At 60.3% G+C, this 14,671-nt stretch overlaps 1 protein-coding gene across 2 annotated transcripts; it reads left to right on the forward strand.

Moving 5' to 3' along the window:
* Positions 1 to 233: 233 nt before the first annotated feature.
* Positions 234 to 14,425, forward strand: KLHDC8A (kelch domain containing 8A). Of its 2 annotated transcripts, XM_068159665.1 has the most exons (7): positions 234 to 716; positions 8,258 to 8,324; positions 8,644 to 9,060; positions 9,764 to 9,928; positions 11,895 to 12,110; positions 12,922 to 13,023; positions 13,243 to 14,425. In XM_068159665.1, exons 3-7 carry the CDS (start codon positions 8,685 to 8,687, stop codon positions 13,434 to 13,436), a joined length of 1,053 nt encoding a protein of 350 aa, XP_068015766.1. In that variant the 5' UTR covers positions 234 to 716; positions 8,258 to 8,324; positions 8,644 to 8,684; the 3' UTR covers positions 13,437 to 14,425. The 2 variants fall into 2 exon arrangements, with proteins under 2 accessions (XP_068015766.1, XP_068015768.1); XM_068159667.1 differs by lacking the exon at positions 8,258 to 8,324.
* The last annotated feature ends 246 nt before the right edge of the window (positions 14,426 to 14,671 follow it).

Raw genomic sequence — 14,671 nt, forward strand, 5'->3', positions numbered from 1 at the left:
CCCACCTTGGTGCTGGGCTCCTCTCTTCCTGAGCTGCACCCAGTTGTCTGTCTGTGACCCACCAGCTCCCAGCCCCGGCTGGCAGCCAGCCCCAGCCCTCCCCACAGCCCGGGGACCCCCACAGCAGCACTTTGGGGGGCTCTGCCCCCCTCTCTGAGCCAGCTCTTGCTCTCCAGCTCCTGCTCCCCTATCTTTTTGTCCATCTGCCTCCCGTTCCCAGGCAGCCGGGGCGGGGAGCCGTGGTTATAGAACACCCTGTGCAAGCCTGAGGAGCCATAAAAGGCTGAAGCAAGGCTCTGGTAACGCAGCCTGCCCACACCCCCAGCCCCCCGGCTGCCGGCCCCGGGGAGGCAAAGACCAGCTGGGGAGCCAGGCTGCCTCCTGATCGCCCTGCAGCTCCGGGAGGCTGCAGCTCAGGGCTGGGGGATTTACGCCGATTTGGATCCCACCTCCCCCTTCCCTTTTCTCTTCCCCTCCCACACGCAGCTCTCCCAGCCCAGGCTGCTCCCAGCGCTGCTCACGTCCCCCCCCTCGCCGGCGCTGCGGGGTGTAGGGAGGGACGGAGGGCGCAGGAGAGAGCGGAGGAGGAGGAGGAGGAGGATGGCGATGCTGCTGCTGCTGTGCTGCAAGCGCTGAGGAGCTGGGCGGTGAAGTTGCAGAGCGGTTGTAGCAGCCAGCCATGCTCCAGCGGGACTCGGCTCGGCTTCCCGGGAGCCGTGAGTACATCCCTGCTTCCCGAGCTCGGCAGGAGGGAGGGAGGGAAGGAATTTCTCCCTGGAGGTCAGTGGGTTATTGTGGGAGGGGGGATGCTCTGGAGGAGGAGGAGGAGGAGGATGGCTGCCTCCCTCCCACCCATCAGGCCGGGTTTGTAATGGGCAACCAGAAACCAAGCCTGGAGTTTGTGGTTCCCCCCTCCCCCAAAATGTGGCTGATCAGGAATGCTTGGCTTTTTTGCCCTTTTTTTCTCCTTACTTTGGGTTTGTTTTGGTCTCCCTCAGCAGTCCTCAAATCTCCTCTCTTCAGCCTCTCTCCCCAGGACAGGCCCTGGCAGCTCAGCTCAGGCAGCAGCGATGGGCTGGGGGCACTGAGCTATCCCCAGCTGAGATCTGCTCTGAGCTCTGCACATTCCCCCAGAGGGCTGCAGCCCTAAATGTTCCCTCACAGCAGCTTTAGAGGCACAGCCAGGGAGGCTGCAGGGCTCGAAGAAGCCCTTCTGGCTTTGACCTGGGCCAAAGGGAAGCTGCTGGTGCAGCCAGCAGAGCAGAGGCAGCCTTGGGGGGCAAGGCAGGAGATGCAGGATGCTGCTGGAGTTGGGCTGGGGAAGAGACATCCCTTGGGCTCCCAGCTGGGATGCTCTCCTCTCCAGAAAGCCATAACTCCTCTCTCCAGACATGTGAGGAACCCTGACCACGTTCTCCTGACCCTTCAGCCCACCCAGGAGGAAACAAGAGGAAGGTTTGGGCTCTTTCTTTGTGCACCAAAATTAAACCCACCCCAAAAGCTCTTTTCTCCCTGTCCCATAGCCTGCTCCTGGCATCCTCCTGCTTCACAGCTGCTGTGCTGCCAGCAGGGGAATGTTTCCTTCCACCACCTCGCTGCCTCCCTCCTATTAGCAACCTCAGGAGACTGCATTTGCCCAGCTGAGGCTGGTGGGGGTGAAGCTGGGGGGCAGGTCAGGCTGGGCACAGCCACTGCCCTTCACCTTCCAGCAGCTCCTCATGCCTGCAAGGAGAGATGCTCAGGAGCAGGAGGAGGGGAGCAGGCTGCTGGGGAGTGCTGCTGCTTTTCACTCCTTGGGAAGTGCCAGGGGTTTCCTCTGCCTTTAGAACTCAGCAGCTCCTTTTGCCAGAGAGAGAAAGAGAGAGGCAGGGAACTGGTGGATTCTTTCCTGTGGTGTTGCTGCTGCTGGGGGTTGGGGTTGGGTTTTTTTTTCCCTGGGGAGCTGTTACTCTGGCAAGGAAACTTGACTCAGTGTGAAGAGAGGTCAGAAACCCCAGGCTGAACATTTCATGCATGCTCTCTTTCAAGCCCCAGCTGCCAGGGCTTGAGCAAGGGAGAAGTCTTGGCAGCAGGCTGGCCACTTTTCAGAGGCTTTTGGAAAGGTTTTTCTGCCCCAAAGCTGGAGTTGGCCTGCAGAAAACTAACCTTGGGGTTACCCTCTGGGCCCTTTCTATGGATCTTGACCTTGTTCTGAGTCTCCCCAGGAAATGAGAGGGAGTTTTGGGGTGGGACCTGAGGCTTCTCTCCTTCTGGGGTGGTACAAAGGTGCTAAACTCTTCCAAAGCCCCTGGTCCCACTAAGAACCTTAAATAGGAGGTGAAGGGTTGAAGAGAGCTATGCCTGGGGGGTGCTGAGCTCTCTGGGCTGTGCTACAAGAGGGGTTTGGGGTGCTGGGCTCCTCTTCAAAGCTTTTCTTCCTTGAGAGGCAGAGAAATGAGCCTTGTCCCTGGGGAGGAGGAATGTATGGCTCCCTTCTGGGTGCTGAGGTAGGGAGAAGGGTAGCACTCAGAGCTTGCTGGAAAAATCTGCCCCTGGGAGCTGCTTTCTTGCTGGCCAGGAGAGGTTGGGGCTGGAGCCTGCAGGGAAAAGGCTTCTTCATGCTGGGCTGAGGTTTATCTGGCAGTGGTGGTGGTTGCACCACGACAAGGATGTGCCCTCTAGGAGGAAAAGCAGCTCCCTTCCACTGCAGTGGTTGGTGGGGAGCTTGGGGTGCTGCTTCCACAGCTGAACCTTCTCCCTGCGCCAGCTGAGATCTGCTGTGTCCTGCTGATGGTCAGCACCAAGGCAACTATCATAGAGCCATGGAATGGTCAGGGCTGGAAGGGAGCTCAAAGCTCAGCCAGCTCCAAGCCCCTGCCATGGGCAGGGACACCTCACACCACAGCAGGTTGCTCACAGCCACCTCCAGCCTGGCTGCAAACACCTCCAGGCAGGAGGCTTCCACCACCTCCCTGGGCAACCTGTGCCAGGCTCTCACCACCCTCCTGGGGAACAACTTCTTCCTCACAGCCAATCTCAATCTCCCCATTTCTAGTTCTGCTTCATCCCCCCAGTCCTATCCCTCCCTGACACCCTCAAAAGTCCCTCCCCAGCTTTCTTGGAGCCCCCTTCAGATCCTGGAAGGCCACAATGAGGTCTCCTCAGAGCCTTCTCCTCTCCAGACTGCACAACCCCAACTCCCTCAGCCTGCCCTCACAGCAGAGCAGCTCCAGCCCTCTGCTCATCCTTGTAGCCCTTCTCTGGACACCTTCCAGCACCTCCAGATCCTTCCTGGCACAGAGGCTCCAGAACTGGATGCAGTGCTCCAGCTGTGGTCTCAGCAGAGCAGAGCAGAGGGGGAGAATCCCCTCCCTGGCCCTGCTGGCTGTGCTTCCCTTGCAGCCCAGACCCTCCCTTCACATCACTTGCTGGGGTGGGTTTTTTGGGGCTAGAATCAGGGATTTTGTGACATGTGAGATGTTTCTGTGATAGCATGGAATTGTTTCTGGTGGGAAAAAGCCTTTAAGAGCAGATCCAACCTTCAACCCCACACCGCCAGGACCTCTAAGCCACTTCCCCAAGTGTCTACAGATGGTTTCTGAGCACCTCCTGCCCAGGGAGGTGGTGGAGTCCCCATCCCATGTGTGGCCATGGCACCTGGGGCCATGGTTTGGTGGCCATGGTGGTGTTGGCTTGCTGCTTGGACCTGATGCTCTTGGAGACCTTTTCCCCACCAAAGCAATTCTGTGACTCCAAGTCAGTGCAGCTGAGGGTCAGCTGGGTATGGCTGGAGTGAACTTGTGCTGCCCAGAAGGGATCTTGGTGGTCTGCTGGAACTTTGTGGTGTCTCTGGAGCCCCCCCCCTGCTCCTCAAGTGAGGGATTGAGTGGGTGATGCTCTGTGAGGCACTGCCATGACCCCACTGCTGGGGCTGCAGAGCTGCTGGGGGCTTTGCAGAGCCTGCAGGGAGCTGCATCTGCCTCAGGCTGGGAGAGTTCTTCCCCAGGAGGGTGGTGAGAGCCTGGCACAGGTTGCCCAGGGAGGTGGTGGAAGCCTCCTGCCTGGAGGTGTTTGCAGCCAGGCTGGAGGTGACTGTGAGCAGCCTGCTGTGGTGTGAGGTGTCCCTGGCCATGGCAGGGGGTTGGAGCTGGCTGAGCCTTGAGCTCCCTTCCAGCCCTGCCAGCTCTGTGGTTCTATGATAACTGCCTTGGTGCTGACCATCAGCAGGACACAGCAGATCTCAGCTGGCACAGGGAGAAGGTTCAGCTGTGGAAGCAGCAGCTCAGTGTGGAGGATCTCATTCTCCCTCTAGCCCTGAGCCCTCCCTGCAGGGCCCTGTGTGTGTCACGCAGGGAAGTGTGGCTGGGGGTGTGTGCAGCGCCGGCTCAGGGTGGATAATCCTCAGCAGGAGCATTAAAAAGAGAGGATTTAGGGCTATCTCTGTGGCTTTTCATCTCCTGGGACCTTTCTGCATGCCCATCAGCTGGCAGAGGTGTAAACAGAGGACCCCTTTGCTCTCTGGGCTGATCCAGGGGTAGCATTTAGTGCCTGAAGAGCATCTTGGTGGCTGGAGGGTGGGGATTGGATGTGCAGCTGAGGGAATCTCCAAGCCAGAGGGACAAAACCTTCCAAATCCTGGTAGGCAGAGGAGCAGCAGCACCAAGCTCTCCCTCCCCTGCTCAGCTCCTCCCTCACTGTAATGCTCACCAGCATCTCTCTGCTGGAAACCACAGCTCACTGCAGGTCCCAAATGCCTCTCGACCAGGAGCTCCCTAAAATGAGCCTGGGGTAATTGGTGGGGTGAGGAATGTCACAGTATCACACAGAGTATCACAGTATCACCTCTCCTTGCAGAGGTGTGAGTGCACAGGGGGCTCAGAACCATGCACTGAGAGGTCCCCCCTCTCCCACCAGAGCCTTATCCCCCCCTCAGTGGGGGATGTGGAGCTCTCCCTGCCCCAGAACCTCTCAGGAAAGCCCCTGGGAGGGCGTGGGGGGTGGTGAGTGCTGTGCTGCTCGACCAGGAGCTCTCTAATATGAGCCTGGGGTAATTGGTGGGGTGAGGAATGTCCTCTTCTTGCAGAGGTGTGAGAGCACAGGGGGCTCAGAACCATGCACTGAGGGGTTGCCCCTCTCCCACCAGAGCCTTATCCCCCTCTCAGTGGGGGATGTGGAGCTCTCCCTGCCCCAGAACCTCTCAGGAAAGCCCCTGGGCGTGTGTGTGAGTGCTGGGCTGTGCTCTGAGCCTGGGGTAATTGGTGGGGTGAGGAATGTCCTCAGAGGTGTGAGCGCACAGGGGGCTCAGAACCATGCACTGAGAGGTCCCCCCTCTCCCACCAGAGCCTTATCCCCCCCTAAGTGGGGGATGTGGAGCTCTCCCTGCCCCAGAACCTCTCAGGAAAGCCCCTGGGAGGGCGTGGGGGGTGGTGAGTGCTGTGCTGCTCGACCAGGAGCTCTCTACTATGAGCCTGGGGTAATTGGTGGGGTGAGGAATGTCCTCTCCTTGCAGAGGTGTGAGAGCACAGTGGGCTCAGAACCATGCAATGAGGGGTCCCCTCTCTCCCACCAGAGCCTTATCCTCCTCTCAGTGGGGGATGTGGAGATCTCCCTGCCCCAGAACCTCTCAGGAAAGCCCTTGAGGGGAGTTGTGTGAGCGCTGTGCTGCTTGCTGAGCTCTTTAGCAAGGGGGTGCTCAGCCCTGCGAGGCTGCAGGAGCAGGCTCAGCACCAGGCCTGCCCTCTCCTCTGATTAGCAGAGCAATTACCGCTCCTTTTGATTTTAATGTAGCCATTTAAGGGGGTGAGGGTAAGAAAAAACACCAGAAAGCGAACGATTCCAATTTGTTTGCTCTAATTAAGTGCTAATTCCCTCTGCCTGGGAGCGGAACGTGGCTGCAGCTCCTGGAGGGGGTGTGCGGTCAGCACCTTTTGACAGCTCCCTCTGCCTCCAGCGCGGCGTTGGCAGCGCAGCATTGGCAGCGCAGCATTGGCAGCGCTTCCCAGGCAGGCTCAGGTGATGCTGGCTGTGGGCACAGCGCTTCCCAGGCAGGCTCAGGTGATGCTGGCTCTGGGCACAGCGCTTCCCAGGCAGGCTCAGGTGATGCTGGCCGTGGGCACAGCGCTTCCCAGGCAGGCTCAGGTGATGCTGGCTGTGGGGGCAGCGCTTCCCAGACAGGCTCAGGTGATGCTGGCCGTGGGCACAGCGCTTCCCAGGCAGGCTCAGGTGATGCTGGCCGTGGGCACAGCGCTTCCCAGGCAGGCTCAGGTGATGCTGGCCGTGGGCACAGCGCTTCCCAGGCAGGCTCAGGTGATGCTGGCTGTGGGCACAGCGCTTCCCAGGCAGGCTCAGGGGATGCTGGCTGTGGGCACAGCGCTTCCCAGGCAGGCTCAGGTGATGCTGGCTGTGGGAGCAGCGCTTCCCAGGCAGGCTCAGGTGATGCTGGCTGTGGGAGCAGCGCTTCCCAGGCAGGCTCAGGTGATGCTGGCTGTGGGGGCAGCGCTTCCCAGGCAGGCTCAGGTGATGCTGGCTGTGGGCACAGCGCTTCCCAGGCAGGCTCAGGTGATGCTGGCTGTGGGGGCAGCGCTTCCCAGGCAGGCTCAGGTGATGCTGGCTGTGGGCACAGCGCTTCCCAGGCAGGCTCAGGTGATGCTGGCCGTGGGCACAGCGCTTCCCAGGCAGGCTCAGGTGATGCTGGCCGTGGGCACAGCGCTTCCCAGGCAGGCTCAGGTGATGCTGGCTGTGGGGGCAGCGCTTCCCAGACAGGCTCAGGTGATGCTGGCCGTGGGCACAGCGCTTCCCAGGCAGGCTCAGGTGATGCTGGCCGTGGGCACAGCGCTTCCCAGGCAGGCTCAGGTGATGCTGGCCGTGGGCACAGCGCTTCCCAGGCAGGCTCAGGTGATGCTGGCTGTGGGCACAGCGCTTCCCAGGCAGGCTCAGGGGATGCTGGCTGTGGGCACAGCGCTTCCCAGGCAGGCTCAGGTGATGCTGGCTGTGGGCACAGCGCTTCCCAGGCAGGCTCAGGTGATGCTGGCTGTGGGAGCAGCGCTTCCCAGGCAGGCTCAGGTGATGCTGGCTGTGGGGGCAGCGCTTCCCAGGCAGGCTCAGGTGATGCTGGCTGTGGGCACAGCGCTTCCCAGGCAGGCTCAGGTGATGCTGGCTGTGGGGGCAGCGCTTCCCAGGCAGGCTCAGGTGATGCTGGCTGTGGGCGCAGCGCTTCCCAGGCAGGCTCAGGTGATGCTGGCTGTGGGCGCAGCGCTTCCCAGGCAGGCTCAGGTGATGCTGGCTGTGGGGGCAGCGCTTCCCAGGCAGGCTCAGGTGATGCTGGCTGTGGGAGCAGCGCTTCCCAGGCAGGCTCAGGTGATGCTGGCTGTGGGCACAGCGCCTCAGCCTGACCTCGGCTTTGGGGGTTGGGTTTGGGGCTTTCTTTTTTCTGCCTTTAAAGAGCAGGAAAGAGAAGATCAGCGAATTATTCCTGTGGCAAGGCAGCCGGATCGCGGCAGAGCTTTGCGCCGCTGCTGCTGCTGAGGGTTGGTGGCTCCCTGCAGCTAGCTGCTTCCCCCTGCTCTCTGGGACCCGCAGGAGCTGCCTAGCGCTCCCCGGACAGACTCAGGCAGCTCCAGGAGGGGGGCTTTGAACCACGCTCTGTGTGCTGGAATGGTGGAGGGGAAAAAAAACACAACCGGCCCAATTTTAAGGCAGTTTCGGACAGTTATGCTCAAGCCTTGGGCAGCCTTAATGACAGCAGAGAACCTGGCTGGGAGGTTCTGCTCTTGGCAGGCGTCTGAGTGATGCTGCTTTGTGTCTCACCCCCAAGGCTGCGCTGCAAAGCACTGCCTTTGTTCCTTTCCACTTGCCCTCTCTCTGTCCTCCTGCGCTAATTAATCTCATCTGCATCCTTAATGGCCGCGCTGAGAGAGGAGAGGAAAGAGGAGAGCTCCAGGGAGAGTTGGTGCCTCTCCCACCTTGGGTCCAGCTCCATGGGTCGGGGTTGGAGAGTGCTGGCTCTTGCCTGGCTGAGGTCTGCCGGAGCAGGTCCTCCCCGGGGTCTGCAGGAGGGACGGATGTGGGGTTCAGGAGGAATAATCAGGTCAGAGAAGGAGGATGCAAGGAAAAGTCTCCCAGGAGGCAGGAAAGCAGGCAGGGAAGTGAGCAGACAGCTCCCAGCCTCCTCGGAGTGGATGTCAGGTGGGGGTGGGGATGCTGGGGATAGCAAACCGGCTCCAGCCTCTCTTGCCAGCTCTTTTTTTTCCCCCCCTCTTTTGTTTTGTTTTATTTTTAGGCTCAGTCTCTGTGCAAGCTTCTGAGGCAGATCTGGAGCTGCAGGATTGATGGAGACACGATGAGAGGTACCAGTGGCTGCTGCTCAGTGCTGGAGGGGGGTGGCTGCAGGAGCAGGGGGGTCACAGGGATGCTCTGTCCCTGCCTTGCCTCAGTGGTTCTCGCTTGCTTTCCCCTGGCACCTTGCTCTCTTTTGCAGCCTAAACCAGGGACTGATGCACCTCGACCCCCTCAGCTGCCACGGAGCTTGCTAACACCAGTGGCTGCTGCTTAGTGCTGGAGGGGGGTGGCTGCAGGAGCAGGGGGGCCACAGGGATGCTCTGCTCCTGTCTTACCTCAGTGGTTCTCTCTTGCTTTCCCCTGGCACTTCTTTGCTCTCTTTTGCAGCCTAACCCAGGGACTGATGCACCTCGCCCCCCCCAGCCCCCATGGAGCTTGCTAACACCAAAGACTTCCAGTGGAAATCCCTGGCCCCCCTCCCGAGCCGCAGGGTCTACTCCACCCTGGTGGAAGCCGGGGGCCAGGTGTTTGCCCTCGGGGGCTGTGATGACAACGGAGTCCCCATGGACTGCTTCGAGGTCTACTCCCCCGAGGCTGACCAATGGACCTCGCTGCCCCCCATGCCCACGGCCCGGGCAGGGGTGGCTGTGGTCAACTTGGGCAAGAGGATCATGGTGATAGGAGGGGTTGGAGCCAACCAGCTGCCCCTGAAGATAGTGGAGATGTACAACATAGATGAGGGCAAGTGGAAGAAGAGGAACTCGCTGAGGGAGGCAGCCATGGGCATCTCGGTGACAGCAAAAGGCAAGGAGGGTTCCAGCCTGCCAGGGCAGGGGTGGCACTGGGTGGTGCTTCAGGCACTGAAGCTCCCTGGGCAATGCCTCAGGGTTCTGGTGGAGTGGAGTGGGATGGGATGGAGTGGGGTGGGATGGAATGGAATGGAATGGAATGGAATGGAATGGAATGGACCAGGTTGGAAAATACCTCTGAGACCATGGAGTCCAACCTGCCACCCAACACCCTCTGACCAACTAAACCATGGCACCAGAGGGCTGCTGTTCTGCCAGGCCTTCTCTTTGCTCCTAGAAGCTGAGCCCTGTGCAGTTGTCATCTGTCACCTGCTGAAGACAACTGCACAGGGAATCACTGGAGAGAGTCCAGCTTGAGGGGCTTGGAGCAGCTCTGTGAGGAGCAAAGGCTGAGAGCCCAGGGGCAGAGCAGCCCCAGAGGGGACCTGAACAATGCTCAGTAAGAGCTAAAGGGTGGGGGGCAAGAGGCTGGGGCCAGGCTCTGCTCAGTGGTGCTCAGGGACAGGGCAAGGGGCACAAACTGGAACCCAGGAGGTTCCATCTGCACAGGAGGAGAAATTTCCTTGGTGTGAGGCTGCTGAAGCCTTGGAACAGGCTGCCCAGGGGCACATGGGGGGCTGGGGGGGGTGGGGGAAGAGGTTCTGGTGCTTTCCTACAATAATTTGTTGGCTTTTGGTTTGCCTCTTGGCCCTGTGCAGACTACAGAGTCTATGCAGCTGGTGGGATGGGGTCTGACCTGCGGCCACACAACTACCTGCAGCACTACGACATGCTGAAGGACATCTGGGTGTCCCTGGCAGCCATGCCCACACCCAGGTATGCTGCCACCTCCTTCCTGAGAGGCTCCAAGATCTATGTGCTGGGTAAGAAACCATCCTGCCTCCTCCTCCTCCTCCTCCTTGGGCAGCAGCTCCTTTGATCTGAGCCCTGAGAAACCTCCCTGGAAGAGCTTTTGGGGATGCTCCTCCCCATCCCTGCCTGCTCTCCCCTGCAGTCAGAAGCACCAAGCTTGCTGATGTTGGGTTTGGATTCCTAGCTCCACAGCAAGCACCCTGTGCCCTGGGCTGCCTGCTTTGCCCTGCCTGCTCTCCCCTGCAGTCAGAAGCACCAAGCTTGCTGATGTTGGGTTGGGATTGCTAGCTCCACAGCAAGCACCCTGTGCCCTGGGCTGCCTGCTTTGCCCTGCCTGCTCTCCCCTGCAGTCAGAAGCTCCAAGCTTGCTGATGTTGGGTTGGGATTCCTAGCTCCACAGCAAGCACCCTGAGCCCTGGGCTGCTCCAGGAGCTGGCAGGTCCTGCAGCAGCTCTCTGCAGGGAGCTGATGGTCCTGCTGCTCTTTGCCTGCTCAGTTTGCAGCCCTGTGGCTGTGCCAAAGGCCCTGGGAACACAGCTAGGGAGGGAAAAGGCTTCTGGGAGCTGTGTGTCAGCCAAGGGCTGTGCAGCTTCGTGAGGGCTCTGCCTCTGGCAGAGGAGAATCCAGCTGTGGCTGGCAGCTGCTGGTCCAAGCTCTTCTGCAGGGGAAGGTTTTCATTAGTTTGGCCTTTCAGAAGGGGAAGCCAGGGCAGAGAGATCTTTCCTGTGAGCTCCTGGCCAAGTGGCCCACCAGGATCAAAACAGAGGAGTTCTGCTTGCTCAAACCACCAGGCAGCTCTGCCTGCTCTTCAGGAGTGGCCAGAAAAGGCTCTTTGATCTAGCCTGCAGTTTGATGTGCTGCTGCTGACCAGTTTGTGGGGCCAGTGGTGGTGCCTTCAAAGGCAGGCTGAGCACCTGGGCTGCCTTCATCTGCCAGGGATGGGTGGGAGAACAAAGCTCATCCCTGGCAGTGGTGGCTTCCCTGCTGCAGGAGCTCATCTGCAGCTTGCTGGAGTGCTCTGGAGCTGAGCTCCTCTCAGTTGCAAAGGCTCCCTGGGCCCTGGCTCTGCTGGGAACTTGTCTTGGTTGAAAGTGGTGCACAGCAAACACCTTCCTGTGCCGGCGACCCGCAGCCGCTGCCGCCGGCGGCGCCGGGGGAGGCGCAGGGGGAGAGGTGCTGACAGCTGAGAGTGTTCTCCTGTCATCAACCTGCTCTTAAAGGAGAGGGAGCTCAAGTGTGAGAGCTTACCTGGGTCAGGAGGTCCTCATCTAGCTGACTTGAGGTGTGGGGGATGTGGCATCACCTGCTGGCTTGCCTGCAGCCTGCCCCAGGAGGCTCTCCTGCTTCCTGCTGCCTTTCCTTGGTGCTAAGAGCCAGGCTGGCCTCGTTCCTTCCATCTCAGCCTTGGCTTTGCCCTCACTCCAGGGACTCTTGGGGCCATGGTTGGGTAGTCAGGAGGTCTTGGGTGACAGGTTGGACTTGATGGTCTTTGAGGTCTCTTCCAACCTTATTGATTCTATGACATTGAAGTGCTGGAGAGTGTCCAGGGAAGGGTCTGGAGAGCAGGGCTGGGGAGGGGCAGCTGAGGGAGCTGGGGGTGTTCAGTCTGGAGCAGAGGAGGCTGAGGGGAGACCTCATTGCTCTCTGCAGCTCCCTGAATGAAGGTTGGAGCCAGGCAGGGGTTGGGCTCTTCTCCCCCATAAGAAGTGATAGGACCAGAGGAGATGACCTTGAGTTGCCCCAGGGGAGGTTCAGGTTGGACATCAGAAGAATCTTCCTGCCTGAAAGGGTTCTCCAAGCCTGGCACAGGCTGCCCAGGGAGGTGGTGGAGTGCCCATCCCTGGAGGTGTTTCAGAGCTGCAGGGATGTGGTGCTGAGGGCTGTGGCTTAGCCCCAGGCTCGGTGCAGTGGGAGACTGGATGAGCTCAGAGGCCTTTTCCAACTGGAAGGCCTCTCTGCTCCCCTCCCCTGGCCCAGGAGGAAGGCAATCCAAGTATGCCATCAACGCCTTCGAGGTGTTTGACACAGAGACCAGGTCGTGGACCAAGTTCCCCAACATCCCCAACAAGAGAGCCTTCTCCAGCTTCGTGCCCACGGAGGACAAGCTCTTCAGCCTGGGGGGGCTGCGCCAGGGACGGCTCTACAGGCAGCCCAAGTTCATGAGGACTGTGGATGTCTTTGACATGGAGCAAGGTGGGCACTGGGCCAGCTCTGTCCTGTCCAGGGCAACCAGAGGGGTGCCACCCAGAGATGTCCCTTGGGGTTTTGCTGTCTTCCAGGAGTTGAGTCCTGGGAGCTGCTTGCTGGAGCTTTGAGCCCAGCCCAGAGGAAGCCCTGCAGCCAGGGTGAGCAGAGGGCTGGAGCTCCTCTCCTGTGGAGGCAGATTGAGGGAGTTGGGGTTGTGCAGGCTGGAGAGGAGAAGGCTCTGAGGTGACCTCATTGTGGCCTTCCAGGATCTGCAGGGGGCTCCAAGAAAGCTGGGGAGGGACTTGTGAGGGTGTCAGGGAGGGATAGGACTGGGGGGGCGGGGGGGGGGGGGGATGGAGCAAAACTAGAAGTGGGGAGATTCAGATTGGATGTGAGGAAGAAGTTGTTCCCCATGAGGGTGGTGAGAGCCTGGCACAGGCTGCCCAGGGAGGTGGTGGAAGCCTCATGCCTGGAGGTGTTTGCAGCCAGGCTGGAGGTGGCTGTGAGCAACCTGCTGTGGTGTGAGGTGTCCCTGGCCATGGCAGGGGGTTGGAGCTGGCTGAGCCTTGAGCTCCCTTCCAACCCTGACAACTCTCTGATTCTATGAACAAGTCAAGACAGCAGAGGGGAAACCCTTGGTCCTGGGTCAGCTGCGTTCAGCAGCTCCCTCCTGACCTGGTGCTGAGGGAGCTGAGCCCTTTGGCACAGGGTTTTGTCACCCCAAGGTGCAGCAGCAAAACTGCACCTGCAGAGGCAGGCAGGAGGTCAGAGAGGCAGGTGGTTGCCAGCCATGCCTGGCCTGTGCTGTGCCCCCCAGGTGGCTGGATGAAGATGGAGCGTGGCTCCTACCTGAAGAAGCGGCGAGCAGACTTCGTGGCTGGCTACCTGAAAGGCAGAGTTGTGGTGGCTGGAGGACTAGGTGAGGCACTGGGGGCTGGTGGTAGCACTTCAAAAGCAGGTCTGACTCGTGGGTTGTCATCCTAGAGGGGAATGGTCCTGGCCCTGGCTGCCTTGAGGGACCAGGGAAAGGGGATGCCATCAGGGAATGGGCTGCAGAGCACAGCTGCTGTCCCACAGCAGATGAGTGACACTTGCTGCTGCTTCCCAGGCGACTCAGTGCCTCCTTTTGTGCCTCCAGGAAACCAGCCAACGGTCCTGGACTCTGCAGAGGCCTTCCACCCTGAGAAGAACAAGTGGGAGAGCCTCCCCCCCATGCCCACCCCACGCTGCGCCTGCTCCAGCATCGTGGTCCGGAACTGTCTGCTGGCCGTTGGTGGAGTGAGCCAGGGCCTGAGCAGTGCAGTGGAGGCTCTGTGCCTCTCTGAGTCCTAGCTGCCTCCTGCCTGGCCAAGGACCTGCCCCTTGCTGCCTCCAGCAGTGGTGGTGCTGCTGGGTGCCCACTGCCCAAGCTGCCCTGGGAGCCTGGCAGCTGGGCACTGCCTAAAGCCAGCCCTGCCCTGGGGCCAGGGCTGCTGCTCCTCTCCCTCCTGGGGGCTGCAGTTCCAGCTGCCCAGAGGGAAGGAGCACGCTGGCCAGGGGTCCTCTGCAGTTGTCTTGGGAGCTCTGCAGGGAAAGCCAGGTGAGGGAGCTGCTTGCAGTGCTGGTGGTGTGCCTCCTGCCAGCAGGAAGGACTCTGGGGATCAGGGTGTGGGCAGGTGGCTGCCTGAGGCCATCCTGGCCCTCTAGCAAAGGCTTTGGAGGTGCTGGGAGCAGCCAGCCAGGTCAGTGGTGGTTCAGGGAGAGCTGTTGTGATGCTGCCCTCTGAGCATCCTGGGATCTCCATCCAGGTGCTTCCCTGCACAGATCCTGTTGGCTTGCAAGCAGGGCCAGTCCTGACCTGCAGCCAGACCCAGGGGATCATTCTTTTGCCTTCATAGCAAGGCTTCTCCTGCAGACCTGTAGCATCTGACTGTTGCTTTGCCAGGAGCTGGGGCAAGAGGCTGCCAAAGCTCCTGGGAGGGATGAATGCCCAAGGGGCTGTTTTGGACCTTCCTTTTGGCACAGGACTGGCACAGACTCTGCCTTTGCTGGGTTTCATGCAGAGATGACCTCAACCCTGCAATGTTCCAGCCTGGCCTGTAGCTCTTTCAATGTTTTGAGATGTTCTGCTCAGCCCTGGGAGAAAAGCAGCAGACCTGAGGGAGTCCTGGAGGTGCCAGGCAGTGGCTTTGGCCGTGGCTTTGTTGCAGTGAAGCCAGGAGCCCCCAGCCTTCCTCTCTGGTTTTGTTCTGCAGGCAGTTGGCAGGAGGGGGCCAGGCACGAGGTCACAATCGTAGCTTGTAGCAGTTGCATCATTAAAGGCTGTCTCAGAAAAGCCCTCAGGGAAGGCAGCTCTGTGCTCCGGGCTGCGGCGGGGTCGTCCTTGTACGAAACTGGGGGACCCAGACTGCAGCTGGGAGCCGGGAGCGGTGCAGCTCTCGGTGGGGTGGCCCTTCCTTGGGCACTGCCCCATCGCTTGTTCCTCTCCAAGGGGCCTCATCCCTCCTCTGAGCGGTTCCTGGGCTGCCGGAGGAAGAGGAGGGAGGTGGAGAGGTCCCGGAGGCAGCCCCTCCGTGCTGCGGGGCTCA

The sequence above is a fragment of the Melanerpes formicivorus genome, unplaced genomic scaffold, assembly GCF_026170545.1.
Source record: "Melanerpes formicivorus ecotype bairdi unplaced genomic scaffold, bMelFor1.0.p_v2 SCAF_46, whole genome shotgun sequence".
NCBI classification, from domain to species: Eukaryota; Metazoa; Chordata; class Aves; order Piciformes; family Picidae; genus Melanerpes; species Melanerpes formicivorus.